The sequence below is a fragment of the Podarcis gaigeae genome, assembly GCF_964106915.1.
Source record: "Podarcis gaigeae genome assembly, chromosome: 7".
Lineage (NCBI taxonomy): Eukaryota > Metazoa > Chordata > Lepidosauria > Squamata > Lacertidae > Podarcis > Podarcis gaigeae.
In genome coordinates, this window is record NC_139683.1 from 15,731,358 (window position 1) to 15,748,611 (window position 17,254).

Genomic DNA, 17,254 nt, shown 5'->3' on the forward strand with positions numbered 1-17,254 from the left:
CTGTAAACCACCCACAGGGTGGGGTATAAATAAAATAAGTTGTTGTTGTTGTTGTTATTTCAGGGTGTTTCCTCACCCTCCACAGAGAAGAAAGAACGACAATGGCAAAAGCATACAATTGTTGCATTTGCCAGGTAAAAGAGTATAGAAGGGGGGGGGGGAGAGAGAGAGACCTCTCAAATTAAGTAGAAGCAAGGAGACTTGTCTGGATATAAATTAAGAGACCCTGCACTTGCTGGCCAGACGCAGTCTTGTAATTAATCACTTGCCTGGTAGCCATAGGCAACAATGAATTGAATTCACTTGTTCTCTTCTTCCACCTCCATCCCTTTTTTCCTATTGTGCGGTGTCTTTTTAGATAGTAAGCCCAAGGGCAGGGACTGTTTTCACTGATAAGGAAGCTGCTCTGGAACTTTCTGGCTGAGGAGTGGGATAAAGAGACTTTGAATGAATGAATGAGAACAAGATGTTAAGCCATTGAAGGAGTGGGGTGTGTGTGAAAGGATGCAGTGGTCTGTCCTTCCTCTGTGACCAGTATAGAAACCAGGTGGGCTGCCAGAGGACGAAAGTCCCCTTCCTTTTCACCCATTATAGAAAGTCAAAGGCTACTGTGGGAGGGGTGTGGCTCTCCATCTGTCAGCCTCCAGCAGGCTAGCAAAATGTTTTCAGGCTAGTAACTTTTCTAGGCTCCTTTACAAAGTAGCCTTAACTGATTTCATTTCGGTTCCCACCCCCTAGCAAGTACAGTGCTGCCTCGCAAGACGAAAAACTCGGTAGACGAAAGAGTTTTCCATTTTTGAGGTGCTTCGCAAGACGAATTTCCCTATGGGCTTGCTTCGCAAGACGAAAACGTCTTGCAAGTTCTTGTGAGTTTTTTCCCTCCCCCCCCTTTTTCTAAGCCGCTAAGCCGCTAATAGCCGCTAATAGCGCTAATCCGCTAAGGGCCGTGCTTCGCAAGACGAAAAAACCGCTAGACGAAGAGACTCGCGGAACGAATTATTTTCGTCTTGCGAGGCACCACTGTAAGCGTAATTCGGCCACTTATTTAAAGCACCATGGTGCCACTTTACGTGGCCATGGCTTCCCCCAAAGAATCCTGGTAATGGTAGTTCATTGAAATTGCATGGAATTGTTAAGAGACCCCAGCAGTCACGAAATTAAAAGACGCCTGCTTCTTGGGAGGAAAGCAATGACAAACCTAGACAGCATCTTAAAAAGCAGAGACATCACTTTGCCAACAAAGGTCCGTATAGTTAAAGCCATGGTTTTCCCAGTAGTAATGTATGGAAGTGAGAGCTGGACCATGAAGAAGGCTGATCGACGAAGAATTGATGCTTTTGAATTATGGTGCTGGAGGAGACTCTTGAGAGTCCCATGGACTGCAAGAAGATCAAACCTATCCATTCTGAAGGAAATCAGCCGTGAGTGCTCACTGGAAGGACAGATCCTGAAGCTGAGGCTCCAGTACTTTGGCCACCTCATGAGGAGAGAAGACTTCCTGGAAAAGACCCTGATGTTGGGAAAGATGGAGGGCACAAGGAGAAGGGGACAGCAGAGGACGAGATGGTTGGACAGTGTTCTCGAAGCTACCAGCATGAGTTTGACCAAACTGCGGGAGGCAGTGGAAGACAGGAGTGCCTGGCGTGCTCTGGTCCCTGGGGTCACAAAGAGTCGGACACGACTAAACAACAACAACAATTCCCCTCATAAAACTGCAGTTTCCAGAGTGGTTTGAAAACATATCCGTCTTCGCAGAAAACTCTCGGGATTGCACCTCTGTGAGGGGGGAACAGATGTCTCCTAAGAACTCTCAGCATCCATAACATACTACAGTTCCCAGAATTCTTTGAGGGAAGTCATGACTGTTACAGCTTTAAATGCAAAGGGTCGATGGGGCATCAGTCATGTTTTTGGCTGAACGAGACTAGTTTTCACTGATCTGGCACCACCATAAGCCAGTCCTGTTGTTTAGCATTTTTGCTAATGAACAGTTTATAGTACAGTATTTTGTTATTTTTCTATCTTTTTTAAAAAAATAAATTTATTTAATTTTCCAAATTGTGAAATTTACAATCATCAAACAACCAAAACAAAAAGAGAATTCCCATGGACTTTCCTCCTCCCCTTTGTGGATCCTTATATTAACCTTTTTCCTCCTGCATTTTCTCTGTTAATCCAATTCTATCAAATCTCCTTTACAACCATAGTTAACCATAGTTAACTACAAGCGTCATTCCAATCCTACTAATAATTTTAATGGTTTGCAATGATTTCTAAGATAAATTATATCTTTTCCCCATTCCTTATTTTAAAAAAATTGGTCTTCCTGATTCCTAATTCTTCCGGTCATTTTTGCCATTGCGGCATAGTCCAGGCATAGGCAAACTCGGCCCTCCAGATGTTTTGGGACTACAACTCCCATCATCCTTAGTAAACAGGACCAGTGGTCATGGATGATGGGAGTTATAGTCCCAAAACATCTAGAGGGCCAAGTTTGCCTATACCTGGCATAGTCCATAAATTTAATCTGCCATTCTTCTCTGGTAAGGACTGTGTCTTCTTTCCATCTCGAGATTTGTGTTTTAAATGGGCAATGCGCATGCCATCTTAGATCAAATAACAGCCGTTTCTTTCACAGGACTATATATGTATGTATGTAAATGTACAACGCAACTATATACGCACAATACACAAATACACATCTGCCTCTTACTGAGTTAGATCACTGTACCACAGGGACTTTGCAAGGTCCTTTTTTAAAAAACCTCAATGTGCAACCCCACAACACATATTCACATATGGTCATTTATATGTATAGAAGCTGCCCTGTAAGCAATGTAATATCTTTGAAAGGGGGGTGGGGAGAAAGGAGATCTTGGGTTTGGTGTAAAAATCCTGGGGCTTGGCCCAATAGACCATTTCTTTTTTTAAAAAAATAAAAATCATTTTTATTAAATTTTCCACTTTAACAATCCTATCAAATCACATTAAATATTCCAAATTATACATATACATATACATATATATATATATATATATATATATATATATATATATATATATATATTTGCTTTCGTAGATTTTCACGGGTACAGGAATGCAGGTTTTGGTGTCCTCGGGTGTCTTCCCGTGTAAAAGTTGGGGTGTCTAGGCGACGTTTCGACGAGGTCTCACTCGTCATCTTCAGGCTGGTGCTTTCGGCTTCTTGTTACTGGAACAGAGCGGGATCTCAATGTTTGAGTTCCTATAAATACTGTAGAGGGGGTGTGGTGTCTAGCCTCCAATGTTCTGGGCAGAGAGGAAGTTCCCAGGCTAGTGTGCCTTTTCTTCTTTTGTTCCTTAATTACTTGAGAGATACCTTGAGTGATTTCTTGAGTGATATCCTGAGTACCACTTAGGTGGGTCATTAGGTGTGGATTAGTTGCTAAAGTCTTTGTGTCTTGACCTCTTGAACTTTGTGAAGAGTTTTCCTGAGAAGATGGCTGTATTGCACTTAGTTGTGCTTTGGCTTGGCTTCGTGTATAGGGGCGAGCTGTGGTTTTGTGGCTTGTGTCAGCCAGATCTGTGTAGGGATTGCAGGGGGGTGCAGCATCCGGAGGTGCCACCATGGATTGGCTACTGGATGGTGTCAGTAATTCATCTGTGGAGAGGGTCTGGGTTTGGGTCTGGTGTGGTTGATTGGTGTTGGCGTTCTGTGTGCCTCTGGATCTGGTGTCAGTTTTTGTGGGGAGGGCTAATTTCCAGATGTCTGGCAAGCGGGATGTGTCGTCACGCTTGTTCATGTTGTGAGGGTGTTTCTCTATCTCGATGGCTTCCATGGAAGCCATCGAGATAGAGAAACACCCTCACAACATGAACAAGCGTGACGACACATCCCGCTTGCCAGACATCTGGAAATTAGCCCTCCCCACAAAAACTGACACCAGATCCAGAGGCACACAGAACGCCAACACCAATCAACCACACCAGACCCAAACCCAGACCCTCTCCACAGATGAATTACTGACACCATCCAGTAGCCAATCCATGGTGGCACCTCCGGATGCTGCACCCCCCTGCAATCCCTACACAGATCTGGCTGACACAAGCCACAAAACCACAGCTCGCCCCTATACACGAAGCCAAGCCAAAGCACAACTAAGTGCAATACAGCCATCTTCTCAGGAAAACTCTTCACAAAGTTCAAGAGGTCAAGACACAAAGACTTTAGCAACTAATCCACACCTAATGACCCACCTAAGTGGTACTCAGGATATCACTCAAGAAATCACTCAAGGTATCTCTCAAGTAATTAAGGAACAAAAGAAGAAAAGGCACACTAGCCTGGGAACTTCCTCTCTGCCCAGAACATTGGAGGCTAGACACCACACCCCCTCTACAGTATTTATAGGAACTCAAACATTGAGATCCCGCTCTGTTCCAGTAACAAGAAGCCGAAAGCACCAGCCTGAAGATGACGAGTGAGACCTCGTCGAAACGTCGCCTAGACACCCCAACTTTTACACGGGAAGACACCCGAGGACACCAAAACCTGCATATATATATATACATACATATATATCAAATAATCCAAATATTGGCCCAATAGACCATTTCACCCAGGATTTTCTACTGTGACTGGCAGCTGTCCTTCAGGCCAAGGTTTTTCCCAGTACTGTTACTGGAGGAGATCTTTTTAACTCCAGAACCGCGGTTCCCAATATGGGGCATACACCCTACGGGGGGTGGTAATTTGATTTTTTAAGGGGGGCAATTTGGAAGCTTGTTTAGACCAGGCTTCCTCAACCTTGGTCCTCCAGATGTTTTGAGACTACAGTTCCCATCATCCCTAACCACTGGTCCTGCTAGCTAGCGATCATGGGACTTGTAGGCCAAAAACATCTGGAGGGACGAGGTTGAGGAAGCCTGGTTTAGACCAAGTTAATAACCCTTTAGGCTTCCTCCATGTGAATAGGAGCTCATTTTTTTGAATAATAAGAATTATATGTCATGGGGGGGCATCAGGATTTTAGAGATGCTTAGGTAGGGCATGGCCAAAAAAAGGTCAGGAACCACTGCTCTAGATGTAAGGGACTCTACATGGGTCCTTCTACTGAGCTATGGTCCTTTTCCTATCAGAGAAACAAGAGCACCAACATCACTGATAAGAAGCCGTCACCAAACAAACCACATTTCCAGAACCCATGAACCGGTCACTCGTCCAACACAGATAGGAAAAGAAAGACAAACTCAGTCAGGTGTTTCTGTGCATATACTGGAAACCTACAACACAAAAGTCTAGAAGAAATGTGCAGAAAAGTCTTTACATAACTAGATTATCTCCACCCAGCGTTTGCTTGTTTCTTCAAATGGAAAGAGAGAAGAAACGAGAGCCGACAATTTCCGTGCCGATAACTGACCATATAAGGGCCAAAACAGTTCCTTAAAGCAAGTATTTAGCTTAGTTATGCAAAGACTATCATTCCTGCACAAGAAAGCACATACAACTAGAGAAGGTGAAAAAATAATAATAAATCTAACTCTCGGACAAACATAACAATATATTGATTGGAATGACTTCAGGGCCACCAACCTGGAGAGGGAATCTTTATTTCTGTGGAGCACCTTTATAGCCTGTGGAATAAAATCTCACTTCTTGCAAAAGAAGAAAAAGAATCAGTCTACGTATCGGTGAAGTTAGCTGATAAAAATCAGAAGCTCAAGCTTGTTAAGCGATTTCGCAGGAATGTGCAAGCGCATGGCCGGCAGCGACATTAAAGCATTCATCCAAAAGGAGGCGAGAGACAAGTTCAAGGCCTTTGGGTTTATGCAGATCATATCGAAACTTGGACCTTTTTCATTGTTGTTGTTAGTGCTCCAGAAACATAATTCCTGACGACAGACGTGGAAGGTGGTCTGAAAGGCTCAGTGTGTGAATCAGAAAGCTGGTGGCTTCCCTTACGGAAGAGGACCTCATTTTCTTTTAAAACAGCTTTCCCCTCCTTATATTGTTTGAATTGCAGAGTGTACAGACAAGCAAATGCAGACTCTCATTCCGGTTGCTAGCATTGCCATTCCTGGCCCACCTTGCTTTTCTGCCTTACATTTTCCAGAATGCAAGGACAGCATGTAAATTCAGTAGATTCAAATCAACTTAATTTCAAGTAAGCATACATAGCATAGTCCTTAAAGTGCATAAGATCTTGCACTCGTAAAGTAGATTAGTAGAAATAAATTATGAACTTAGGAAGCACTTGAGAACACATATAAACAAGCATGCCCATCTCTTTCCAGAAGGGTAAACATGTATTAGTCTACCAATCCTGCTGTTGTAAAGGGTCAGTGGTCTTATTCTGCACACATTTAACAGACAGTACATTTTTCATTTGATTCCAGCTTTTAGCTTTTTGCACCAATGTGTTTATATACCTGGCAGCTGAGGATGACTCATTGTGCATCTGATAAAATGGACTTTATTACGTCATAATAAATTGGTTAGAGTGCAATCCAAACCATCTCTACTCAGAAGTAGGTCACATGGAATATAGTGGAGCTTACTACCAGGTAAATGGGGTTAGGATTGCAGGCCTGATTTTCTAAAGTACCAGGAGAGTCTTAGTTATTTATGTCCACCTATATTCATAAACCTAAAGGAATAGTCTTTTGCATACCCCTGCACACATCCAGTTGTCAAAAAGGGTCACAATTCCTAGGCAAACATGGCTGCAGTATTGTTATATTTGTTAAAAGTAAAACCAGCTGTTATGGAACCAAGCAGAAGTGATCAGTTATTGAAAGCAGGTGCTAGAAAACAGAAACTTTGAACAATACGGAGGGCATGCGTTAAACTGGCAAAGGCTGCATACATTCCACACCTGTTTCATGGAACTGGCAAATATAACTTATTGTGGGGTAGAGGAAGAAGGTACCCTGTTATCCAGACCTGCTTCCTAGAACAGTGGTCCACATGCACTCAGAGGTACAGTAAAACGAATAGTATGACCTGCACAAAAACACGAACACGGCATCCTGTCTGGGATTCAAAGTCGCCACTCCTCCAATCGCAACATTTTAGTTTGTCTAAATCAGGGGTAGCCAACATGGTGTCCTTGCAAAATTCTGGGACTACAAAACCCATCATCCCTGGCTACTGCGTTAGCCATTGTGACAGGGAATGATGGGTGTTGGAGTTCACATCTGCCAGCACCACATTGTCTTTCCATGATCTAAATGTTTCCATATGCACTGCTTAATGAGAGAGTGTGAATTGTACACAGGAGCCCCTTTTCTGCACATCAGAGAGCCCTAGTGAAATATAATGGTTTCTTAGAGATAAGTTTACCTTGACCCCGGACGTGCGTCATTAACTGAGCTGTGATGGCTATGAAGACAAAGGGGAACCAGCTCAGCATCTTGAACCAGCGGTGGGTCTTCTCCTTTGTCATCGGATGTATGTAACATCAACAAACCTGTAATCGTACAGAAGTATTTAATCAACAGATGTTGTGGTCAACCTTTGGGATTTCAGCTGTGGCAAGCAAGATTCTCGTCAAGGTTATTTTCCTGTTAGCTGAGGGGAAAAGGGAAATACAAACGCTATAAACTATACCGTATTTTTTGCTGTATAAGACTCACTTTTTCCCTCCTAAAAAGTAAGGGGGAATGTGTGTGCGTCTTATGGAGTGAATGCAGGCTGCGCAGCTATCACAGAAGCCAGAATAGCAAGAGGGATTGCTGCTTTCACTGTGCAGCGATCCCTCTTGCTGTTCTGGCTTCTAAGATTCAGAATATTTTTTTTCCTAGTTTTCCTCCTCCAAAAACTAGGTGCATCTTGTGGTCTGGTGCGTCTTATAGAGTGAAAAATACAGTATATATTGTCACATCCACAACATATATTTAAAGCACATTTAAGGACATGGCTTACCCACCCCACAAGAATCCTGGGAATTGTAGTGTACCCCTCACAGAGCTACAATTCCCTTAATAAATTACAGTTTCCAGGTTTCTTCACAGGAAGCCTCGTGCTTTAAATTTATGGTGTCTTTCACAAACAGCAAGACTTACTTCTTGTTGCAGTGCTACATTGTCCAATGAACCCTATAGCTCAGTTTTATTCCTTGGAAGAGACTGTGCATGCCCACCCCCACCCCCTTTTTTCTCCTGCAGCCCTCATCTAGTCAGAACGACTATTTTAAAACTGTAAAATAAATAAATTTTAGGGAAACAAGGAACAAAGCCATCCCCTGCAGCAAAAATATGCCCTGTACTCTATAGGTGGAGGGGACGTCACATATTTGTGATTTTTTATTTTTTTATTTTTTGCTTGCTAGAAGCTCAAATATTGTTAGGGCATGCTTGGTGTCTCATCATGCAGAAAGTCTCATTAGCCTAGTTCTCAGTGAGGTTGTCAACCTGTGTCTGGGCTGAATCACTTTAGACAACAAATGGGTTGGGTTCTTTTGTTTTTTGTGGTTGAGTGCATGGCACACATTAAACCTCCCTGCACATATTCTAGACTTCTCTAGAATGCTTCTCCCTGAAATACTACTTTTCTTCATGCATGGATATTTCTCCCCTTCTTCTTTTTGGTATGAAGGACCACATCAGCAGGGGATTTCCCACCAGAAATCTGACATGGTTCTCCAAAGTGATTTATCGCCTTAGCGATAGCTCAGCCTTAGAATGGGAGAAGCTGAAGGCAAACACTTTAAGAACAAAGTGCCCCATCCAACTAAGATGTACCCAGAGTTAGACTAAGGTTACCAGACGTCCCTGTTTCCCGGGGAAAGTCCCCAGATTTACAAATCAGTCCCCTGACAAAATCCATCCATTCCAACTGAAGTTGAAAAGTGTCCTCAGATTCATTGAAAAAAATCTGGTAACCTTAAGTTAGACCCATTAAAATTAATAGACCTAAGTCTTAGCAGAGCTACCATGGAATGCAGCCCCATAGAGCAGGGCAAACCATAAAGGTAAAGGTAAAGGGACCCCTGACCATTAGGTCCAGTTGTGGCCGACGCTGGGATTTCGGCGCTCATCTCGCTTTATTGGCCGAGGGAGCCGGCGTACAGCTTCCGGGTCATTTGGCCAGCATGACTAAGCCGCTTCTGGCAAACCAGAGCGGCGCACAGAAATGCCATTTACCTTCCCGCCGGAGCGGTACCTATTTATCTACTTGCCCTTTGACGTGCTTTTGAACTGCTAGGTGGGCAGGAGCAGGGACCGAGCAACGGGAGCTCACCCCATTGAGGGGATTTGAACTGCCAACCTTCTGATCGGCAAGCTCTAGGCTCAATGGTTTAGACCACAGCGCCACCCGTATCCCTAATGAAGGGGATATGGGTTTCAAATTAATTCACTACTAGACCTTCAGCTGCCAGGATAAACATAATTTCTCCAGGTATTAGGGGTGTGAATGTGCTAGGGAGCAGAATAGCAGAAAGGTTTGGAATAGAACCATCAAGGAGAAAACAAGGTCAGGTCAAAAATATTTGAGATTTACTCCTTGGGCCCAACAGTCTCTTGTTGTAACTTGAATGGCTTACCAAGGAAGCTTTCACAAACGTGATGTTAAAACCAATGGAGAATCCAAAGATATTGTCTCTTGGATAAGACAGCATGACCAGCCCAAGGGGGAAGCTTTCTGCACCATCTGTGTTATTTCAAGTTAAAGTGACATTCAATTTGAAGATTCTAAACTCCAGAATTCACTATATATTTTTTTAATCCCAGCTACTTAATTCAAACTATGAGGGTTATACATACACACATAGCAGGAAAGTTGAGCACATTGCTTGGTAAGGTTTTCAGGATTTTAACCTGAAAATCCAAACTCATCACACCTGGGACAATGGAGGCCAGAGAGACAGGTATGCTTGTGTTTTCTTTATACAACATGGGAAGGTGCCGCTGGATTGCTTTTGAATTCTGGTGCTGGAGGAGACTCTTGAGAATCCCATGGACTGCAAAAAGATCAAACCTATCCATTCTGAAGGAAATCAGCCCTGAGTGCTCCCTGGAAGGACAGATCCTGAAGCTGAGGCTCCAATTGCATACTTAAAACCTGACAATTGATGTATGGCAGGCATGGCCAAACTTGGCCCTCCAGCTATATTGGGACTACAACTCCCATCATCCCTAGCTAACAGGACCAGTTGTCAACAGTGATGGGAATTGTAGTCCCAAAACAGCTGGAGGGCCAAGTTTGGCCATGCCTGATTGTATGGTGTCTTGGGCCACCAAAGGCACTGGATACAAAATACAATATCAATAATATGGTAACACTTGTGCCTGTTGTTCAGGCACAGGAAAGCTACTGCAACAATCTGAGCAGTATCATTCCCCCCCACACACTATTATATAAAGCTATTCCATACATGTTGAAAACTCATATAGGACAGGTGAAATGCAGCCCTGCTGTTTCAGCTGCTGTAAAGGTTCTCAGAAGCCAATGAAGATTGGCGCCAGCAATGCACCGCAACGGGAAGGCTGGCAGCGGTGATCAGAACAGGAGGGGCAAGACTTTTTTCTGTGCATCTGCTGAGCAGTTGTGTTCATCACAAAGTGGCCACACAGGAGAACTCTTGAGCAATGTGTATATGGTATGCTATTGGGGAAAAGCCAGCTGTGGGCAACTTGAGGGAAATGCAGAACCGATAGACGTGAGCCCTTTCTGCAAGTGCAGCACACAATCCAGATCATACCATTTGTGTTTGTGTGTGTGTGTGTTTGTTTGTTTGTTTACTCCATGGGTAGGCAAACTAAGGACCAGGGGCTGGATCTGGCCCAATCGCCTTCTAAATCCGGACCGCAGATGGTACTGGAATCAGCATGTTTTTACATGAGTAGAATGTGCCCTTTTATTTAAAATGCATCTCTGGGTTATTTGTGGGGCATAGGAATTCGCTCATTATTATTTTTCTCAAAATATAGTCCAGCGCCCCCACAAGGTCTGAGGAACAGTTTGCTGACTCCTTTTCTAATGGCATTAAAAGTTCTGCACTCACTATTAGATCACCAGTAGCATACAGTAGGGATGCATGTGGCGCTGTGGGTTAAACCACAGAGCCTAGGACTTGCCAATTAGAAGGTTGGCAGTTCAAATCCCTGCAACGGGGTGAGCTCCCATTGATCTGCCCCTGCTCCTGCCAACCTAGCAGCTCAAAAGCACGTCAAAGTGCAAGTAGATAAATAGGTACAACTCTGGCAGGAAGGTAAACGGCATTTCCGTGCGCTGCTCTGGTTCGCCAGAAGCGGCTTAGTCATGCTGGCCACGTGACCCGGAAGCTGTACGCTGGCTCCCTCCGCCAATAAAGCGAGATGAGCACTGCAACCCCAGAGTCGGTCATGACTGGACCTAATGGTCAGGGGTCCCTTTACCTTTAGAATACCACTCGTCATATTACCTGCAACTCTGAATCAAAAGAGAGAGATCCAGTCTGAGCACATTCAACAGGTAAGCTTGCACACTTTTAAGTTTAGAAATATTGGCCTTCGTCGTGTTAAGGTGTGGGACAGGCCCCGTGCCAGAACTGGAAGGGAATGACAGGAGACCCTGGCATGATATTATTAAATAGTCAGCATCTCCACAAACAATTCAAAAGGAATGCTCCTTAGACAGCTGTCATCTAATCTCCCTGCAAACTAACCGTGATAAATGTACAATAAACAGGCCGTCAGAAAGTTCCCTCAATCAGTTTTTGGCACTTCCCACATCTGTCATGTGAACACAGAGCTTCCAAAGGAAAGAATGTGCTCGAAAAACTCTCTCTCTTCCACCTTCTACCTCGACTTAACAGCATTAACAGACTGCAGGGCAAGCCCCCCCCCCCAACCCAACCCCCAAAACATTTTCACACATGATACTCAATGTGTTTCTTGCATTTACCACATGTTGCAGAATACAAATATAAAAACTTAGGGTGGCTGGAATGTCCATTTCATTTCAGAAAGGCCCCCCTCTGCATTCATGCCTGAATTAACAGTTACAAAACAAAGCAAGGGGGTTGCAAGGTGCTATTTGCTACACATGTGACAGGTTCGGATAATCAAGGCAAACATGAGGGTGGATGGGCAGAGACGCTGTATTGACCTTTCTCAAAAAAATTGCTAAAACATTCCCACAAGTTACTTATTTTATTGCTTTTATCTAGTCTCAAAATAAATAAATGGCTTGAATCCCAACAACAAATCCTTGCATAGTGCTGAGGGAAGGCTCTCTGCACATGTTCAGAGGCACTCTGTACTTTCTTACCACTGCACCTACATAACAGGGGTGTGCCCTGCCATTGAGAAGTGAGGGGGACGGGGAAAAGACGTGCAGGTTCAGCCCGCGTTCAAACGAAGCCTTGCGCATCTGCACGTGCGCACTGGCACTCTCGCCTTCGATATGGCTTCACTGATGGCCGGGGGAGCGTCCTGAGGGTTTTCCCCACCCGCCGCGGCTCAGATTAAGCCTCGAGGGATTATATTGGGACAGGATCCGTTTCACACAGCCAGCAGGCCTGGCAAGCTCTCCACCACCATCATCGCCGGCAGAATAGCAGAGCCCCAGGCGCCGAGAGAGGGCTGCTGCTTGCAAGGAAGGAAAGCCATCCATTTATCTGGCAAGGCGCGTTTTTGCGCATTTCTTGGCTGTTCCGATTAGGCAACCGCGCTCCTCAGAAAGAGCACAGCACACCCACCCACCCAAATACACAGCCACGTCTCCAAAACCTACAGATGGAGATATTTCTCGCTTTCCCTTTAAACCAACGCGCGCACCCGCTCACTCCAAATCCCCTTCCCTTCCTTATCTACATCTCTCTGGGAAAATTATTTCTATACCCCATCATTACAGGGCGCACAGATGTGTCTTTGTTCACTGATGAAACGAAGGTAAGAAGAATAGAAAAGGGAGAGGGGATTAGCTATTTAGAATGTTTCGCCTTTCTTTCCACCCACCCCATCCTCTGTTAAGGTTTTGTTTTTGTTTTTAGACACACCCAATGACTATTTTATTTCATTTTTTAAATGGTCAAAGCCGGATGGGTTGGAAATCAAACAAACCTTTGCAGCCACGAACAATTTTGCTTTAGTGCATTGCAAAGTGGGTGCAATTCCCTGCGAGAAAACCAGACTTTGCAGCAGCAGCGCGCGCGCGCGCAAACTCAAAACCAAGCAGCAAACTCTTAGGAAAAGTTTGTTTCTCCCCCATCAGATGCCTTTTTCTTCTGTTTGATCAGCAGCAATGGGAGAGGAAGAAAGCAGCCGGTGAAAGACTGGAAGGTGGAAATGAGGGGAAAGAGGAGAAAAGGGGGGGAGCAGCGAGGTGGGTTGGTGGGGGAGAGATACACAGCGATTCCAAGACGCAAGAATAATCCCCGGCACCCATTCCCTCTCTCCTTCTGCAAGCCCTCACCCCAATCCCTTACCTTCTCCACTCCGCTCCTGAGTTGAGGAAGGGCAGTCCCGCGGGAGGGGGGGTGTTGCCAGGTGTACAATGGGAACGAGGGAGAAATGTGAGCCTTTTGGTTCAAGCGAGAGGGTTTCTCCAAGTATGGGAAATGGGCTTACAAATCCATCTTGGGAGGAGAGGGGAGTGGTCTTTCAAAGGCACGGTTCCCACAACATTCGTTTGGCACATGGACAGCTGTCTCCCCCCATCCCCCGTCCCAGAAGGGGGAGGAAATCAAGGCATTTTTAAACACTACGGGTTTTAAAACTGGTTTAAGCTGCTGCACTGCAGCCCAACTTCGAAGTACAAGTACTCCAATATTTACTTCTGAATAGAAATGTATAGGATTGCAGGGTTAACCTTACCTAAGTGCAGGCGTATTTCTCTGTAGCCTCCCTTAATTGGAATTCTCATGGGGGGGCTGTCACAGTGAAATTGTTATAAACACTCATAAATGTAGTGCTTTTTCCCCTGGGGGGACGCAGGGGTACACATACCCCTAAACATTTCGTGAATCTAATTTTGGCCTCGTTGAAGGGCAGTATTTTAATATGAGGAGGAAAATGAGAGTAGCTCTAAACATTTTTTTAAAGAAAAAAAAAGCACTTCATAAATGTGTAGCATACATCTGCCCTAAGTGATGCCCAAACAAAAAATTTTTAAAAATCCATTGCTGTTGGAATGGAAGCATGCAAGCTTTCCAGTTGCACAGGACTCTTCAGCAAGCAGAATTCTTCATTTATTGGCTGCTCATGGCTGGGAACAAAGTTTCATCCACCTGATCCCCACCCCCGCTAAGCAATTGACAATTTACATTTTAACATCAGGAGGGAAGAGAGAGAGCTGCATGTTAGTATTGATCTATTTATGTGTTTTAGGGCTTGGTTAGGGGCTGGGAATGAGGACTGAGAAGAAATGCTGAAGGTTTCATGGAGAGGGGTGGGAGTTAAAAGCAGATTTCCCAACTTCACAAATTCTCTGTCAGACAGCCCTGCATAAAGGTAAAGGGACCCCTGACCATTACCGGTAGGTCCAGTCGTGGCAGACTCTGGGGTTGCGGCGCTCATCTCACTTTATTGATCGAGGGAGCCAGCGTACAGCTTCCGGGTCATGTGGCCAGCATGACTAAGCCGCTTCTGGTGAACCACAGCAGCGCACAGAAACACCATTTACCTTCCCGCTGTAGTGGTACCTATTTATCTACTTGCACTTTGATGTGCTTTTGAACTGCTAGGTTAGCAGGAGCAGGGACCAAACAACGGGAGCTCACCCCTTCGTGGGGCTTCGAACCACCGACCTTCTGATCGGCAATTCCTAGGCTCTGTGGTTTAACCCACAGCGCCACCTGCGTCCCTAAAGGCACACAAAAGCCAATGAACACAATATTGCTTTGCTTTACACCCAGTGCTTTCTTTAAAAAGAAAAAAGGTGCCGGAACTCACCATTAAGTTGTTGCTCTGGCTAAAAAAAAAAAAAGCACAGCTTACACCCTGTATAAGAGGCCATTTCACCATAGAAGTAATTCTGTGATTCGTTTATGAACCTGCCTTGGTTCAGTAATGTCACCTGTCCAAAGAAGAGGAGGTTCTGGCCAAAATAGAAGAAGGTGCTTTAATAGGAGCATCTTGTTTTAAGTGTGGAAACTGCATGTATTCCATCCATGTGCAATCTGTGCACACACTGTCCCTGAAATTGCCTGTCATTTAAGGCAGTGGTTTCCAACCAGTCTGCCGTGGCAGCCTGGGGTGCCTTGAATGATGGTCAGGGGTGTCGCGGGCAACAATGGCCTCTGTCCCTCTTTCCTTCCCTCCCTCCTTTTCTGCCCTCTCACATCTCTGCCTACAAAAGTCTTGCACAGCTGTTTGTTGCAGCAGCCCTGACTACAGGCTCCCCAGGTGAATGGTGCCTCTGGGGCTGGCCAGGGGTCTTGGTTGCCAGGAGCTGTGGCAGCCTCAGAGTAAGGAAGCAAGTGGGAGAGGGAGCCCAGCCAGTCAGCCATTCCTCCAGCCCTTGCTGTTGGGAATGGACAGTGTGAGGAGTCACCTTTCTTTGGGGCAGGGGTGGGCACCTCAGAGACCAAGGGCTGCAGCAGCAGCTGCCTGGAGGACTTCCCAGGAGAAGAGAGAGGAGAGGAGGTAGAGGGAGCACTCGACAAGGGCAAGAGGCTGCCAGCTCTGCAGGCAAGGGATGACATGACTGGGTTCCTGAGCCCCACAGGGGTGTCACAGAAAGAAGAAGAGTTTGGATTTGATATCCTGCTTTATCACTACCCTAAGGAGTCTCAAAGCAGCTAACATTCTCCTTTCCCTTCCTCCCCCACAACAAACACTCTGTGAGGTGAGTGAGGCTGAGAGACTTCAGAGAAGTGTGACTAGCCCAAGGTCACCCAGCAGCTGCATGTGGAGGAGAGGGGAAGCGAACCCGGTTCACCAGATTACGAGTCCACCGCTCTGAACCACTACACCTGACTACCTCAAAGAATGTAGTTGGTCAAGGGAGCCATGGACTCGAAAAGGTTGAAAACATCTGATTTAAGGGATCTTAACACAGTTAATAAGCCTAATATGTCTAGTTTCCCACTCAATTTTTCTATTAGTGCTCCAACTGCACAATCTTTACTTGACAACTGCACATTTGGTGTCCAACTGCATGCCTGGAGGGCCACACCTCCAAGAGCAACCTATGCACCCATCTCCCAGCCATATATGATCCAGCATTGGATGCCGCAAGACTCTTGGACATGTTTATTAGTTCTTTGGTTGGGTGGATAGGTGGCTCTTCCCACAAGGAGGTGTTTGTTCAAGGATGATATTCGCCATTGCACTTCTATGGACCAAACAGAGGCTCCAATGTGTTAATGCAGACTTGCATTCTTCTTCTTTGGCAATCGCTCATAGCTGATTAAGATTGTCTTCCACAAACACAGTTTTAAAAGTAAGTCCGTAAATGACTGTGGAGGCCAATTCTGGATCCACATGTCCTTCCACAGTGGGGACATAGGTATCCAGGCGGGAGTTGATCACGGTGAGGGTTTGCCAAGTGTGCCTTCCTCTTAGCACAATTCTCTGTTTCGTCCTGAGTTTGAGCATCTTCAAAACCCATGACACCTTTGGTAAAGACTGTTCTCCAATTGGAGCACTCCAATTGGAGCCAGTGTTTCCCAGCTGTCGGTGTTTATACTACATTTTTTTAGATTTGCCTTGAGAGAGTCTTTAAACCTCTTTTGTTGACCACCAGCATTACGCCTTCCGTTTTTAAGTTTGGAATAGAGTAGTTGCTTTGGAAGACGATAATCAGGTATCCGCACACCATGACCAGTCCAACGAAGTTGATGTTGAAGAATCAAGGCTCTGCATGCTGCATCCTTGGTCCATCCAGGAGCTTAGTATTGTCTACACTGACTGGCAGCAGCCCTCCAAGGTTTCAGGCAGATTGGGAATACTCCCAGCCCTAAATGGAGATGTTGGGGATGGAACATGAGACTGTCTGCCTATTGTTAACTAATACCTTGCGTGAATTAATCCGGCCCCGAGAGGCATAATCCAAAACAGACCCCCTTATCTCCCTTCTAAAAATAGAATAAAAAGCGCTGCATTCCATGCCCTCTTCTGCAGTACTGTGTGTGGAAATTAAAAGAAGGCATGCCTGGGTTTTTCTGCCCCAGCCCTCCCTCTGATGCAGAAGGACTCTGGATCATTTATTTTCCTCTCTGCAACTGTCACAAGGAACATTCGCTTCAAATGCCTGAAATTGTTGCATGCAGCTAAAGAAAGGGAGAGGGAGGGGAGAGGGAAGGAAGTGAGCAGGTTTAGCCGCAGATTCCTGAAATGTTCATAAGGA

General features: G+C 45.2%; 1 protein-coding gene across 5 annotated transcripts in view; it reads right to left on the reverse strand.

The window, feature by feature from the left end:
- The window catches only part of COL14A1 (collagen type XIV alpha 1 chain), a 134,757-nt gene extending 121,133 nt beyond the window's left edge, over window positions 1-13,624 (reverse strand). The window contains exons 1-2 of one of the 5 annotated variants that reach the window (XM_083748866.1): window positions 13,392-13,624; window positions 7,322-7,448 (exon numbers count right to left, since the gene is read on the reverse strand). In XM_083748866.1, coding sequence (XP_083604992.1) covers window positions 7,322-7,424 — 103 coding nt within the window. In that variant the 5' untranslated portion in view covers window positions 7,425-7,448; window positions 13,392-13,624. The remainder of the gene's footprint in view (window positions 1-7,321; window positions 7,449-13,391) is intronic. The other 4 variants (XM_083748867.1, XM_083748864.1, XM_083748865.1 and 1 more) reach the window with 4 other exon arrangements.
- Between the last annotated feature and the right edge of the window lie 3,630 nt (window positions 13,625-17,254).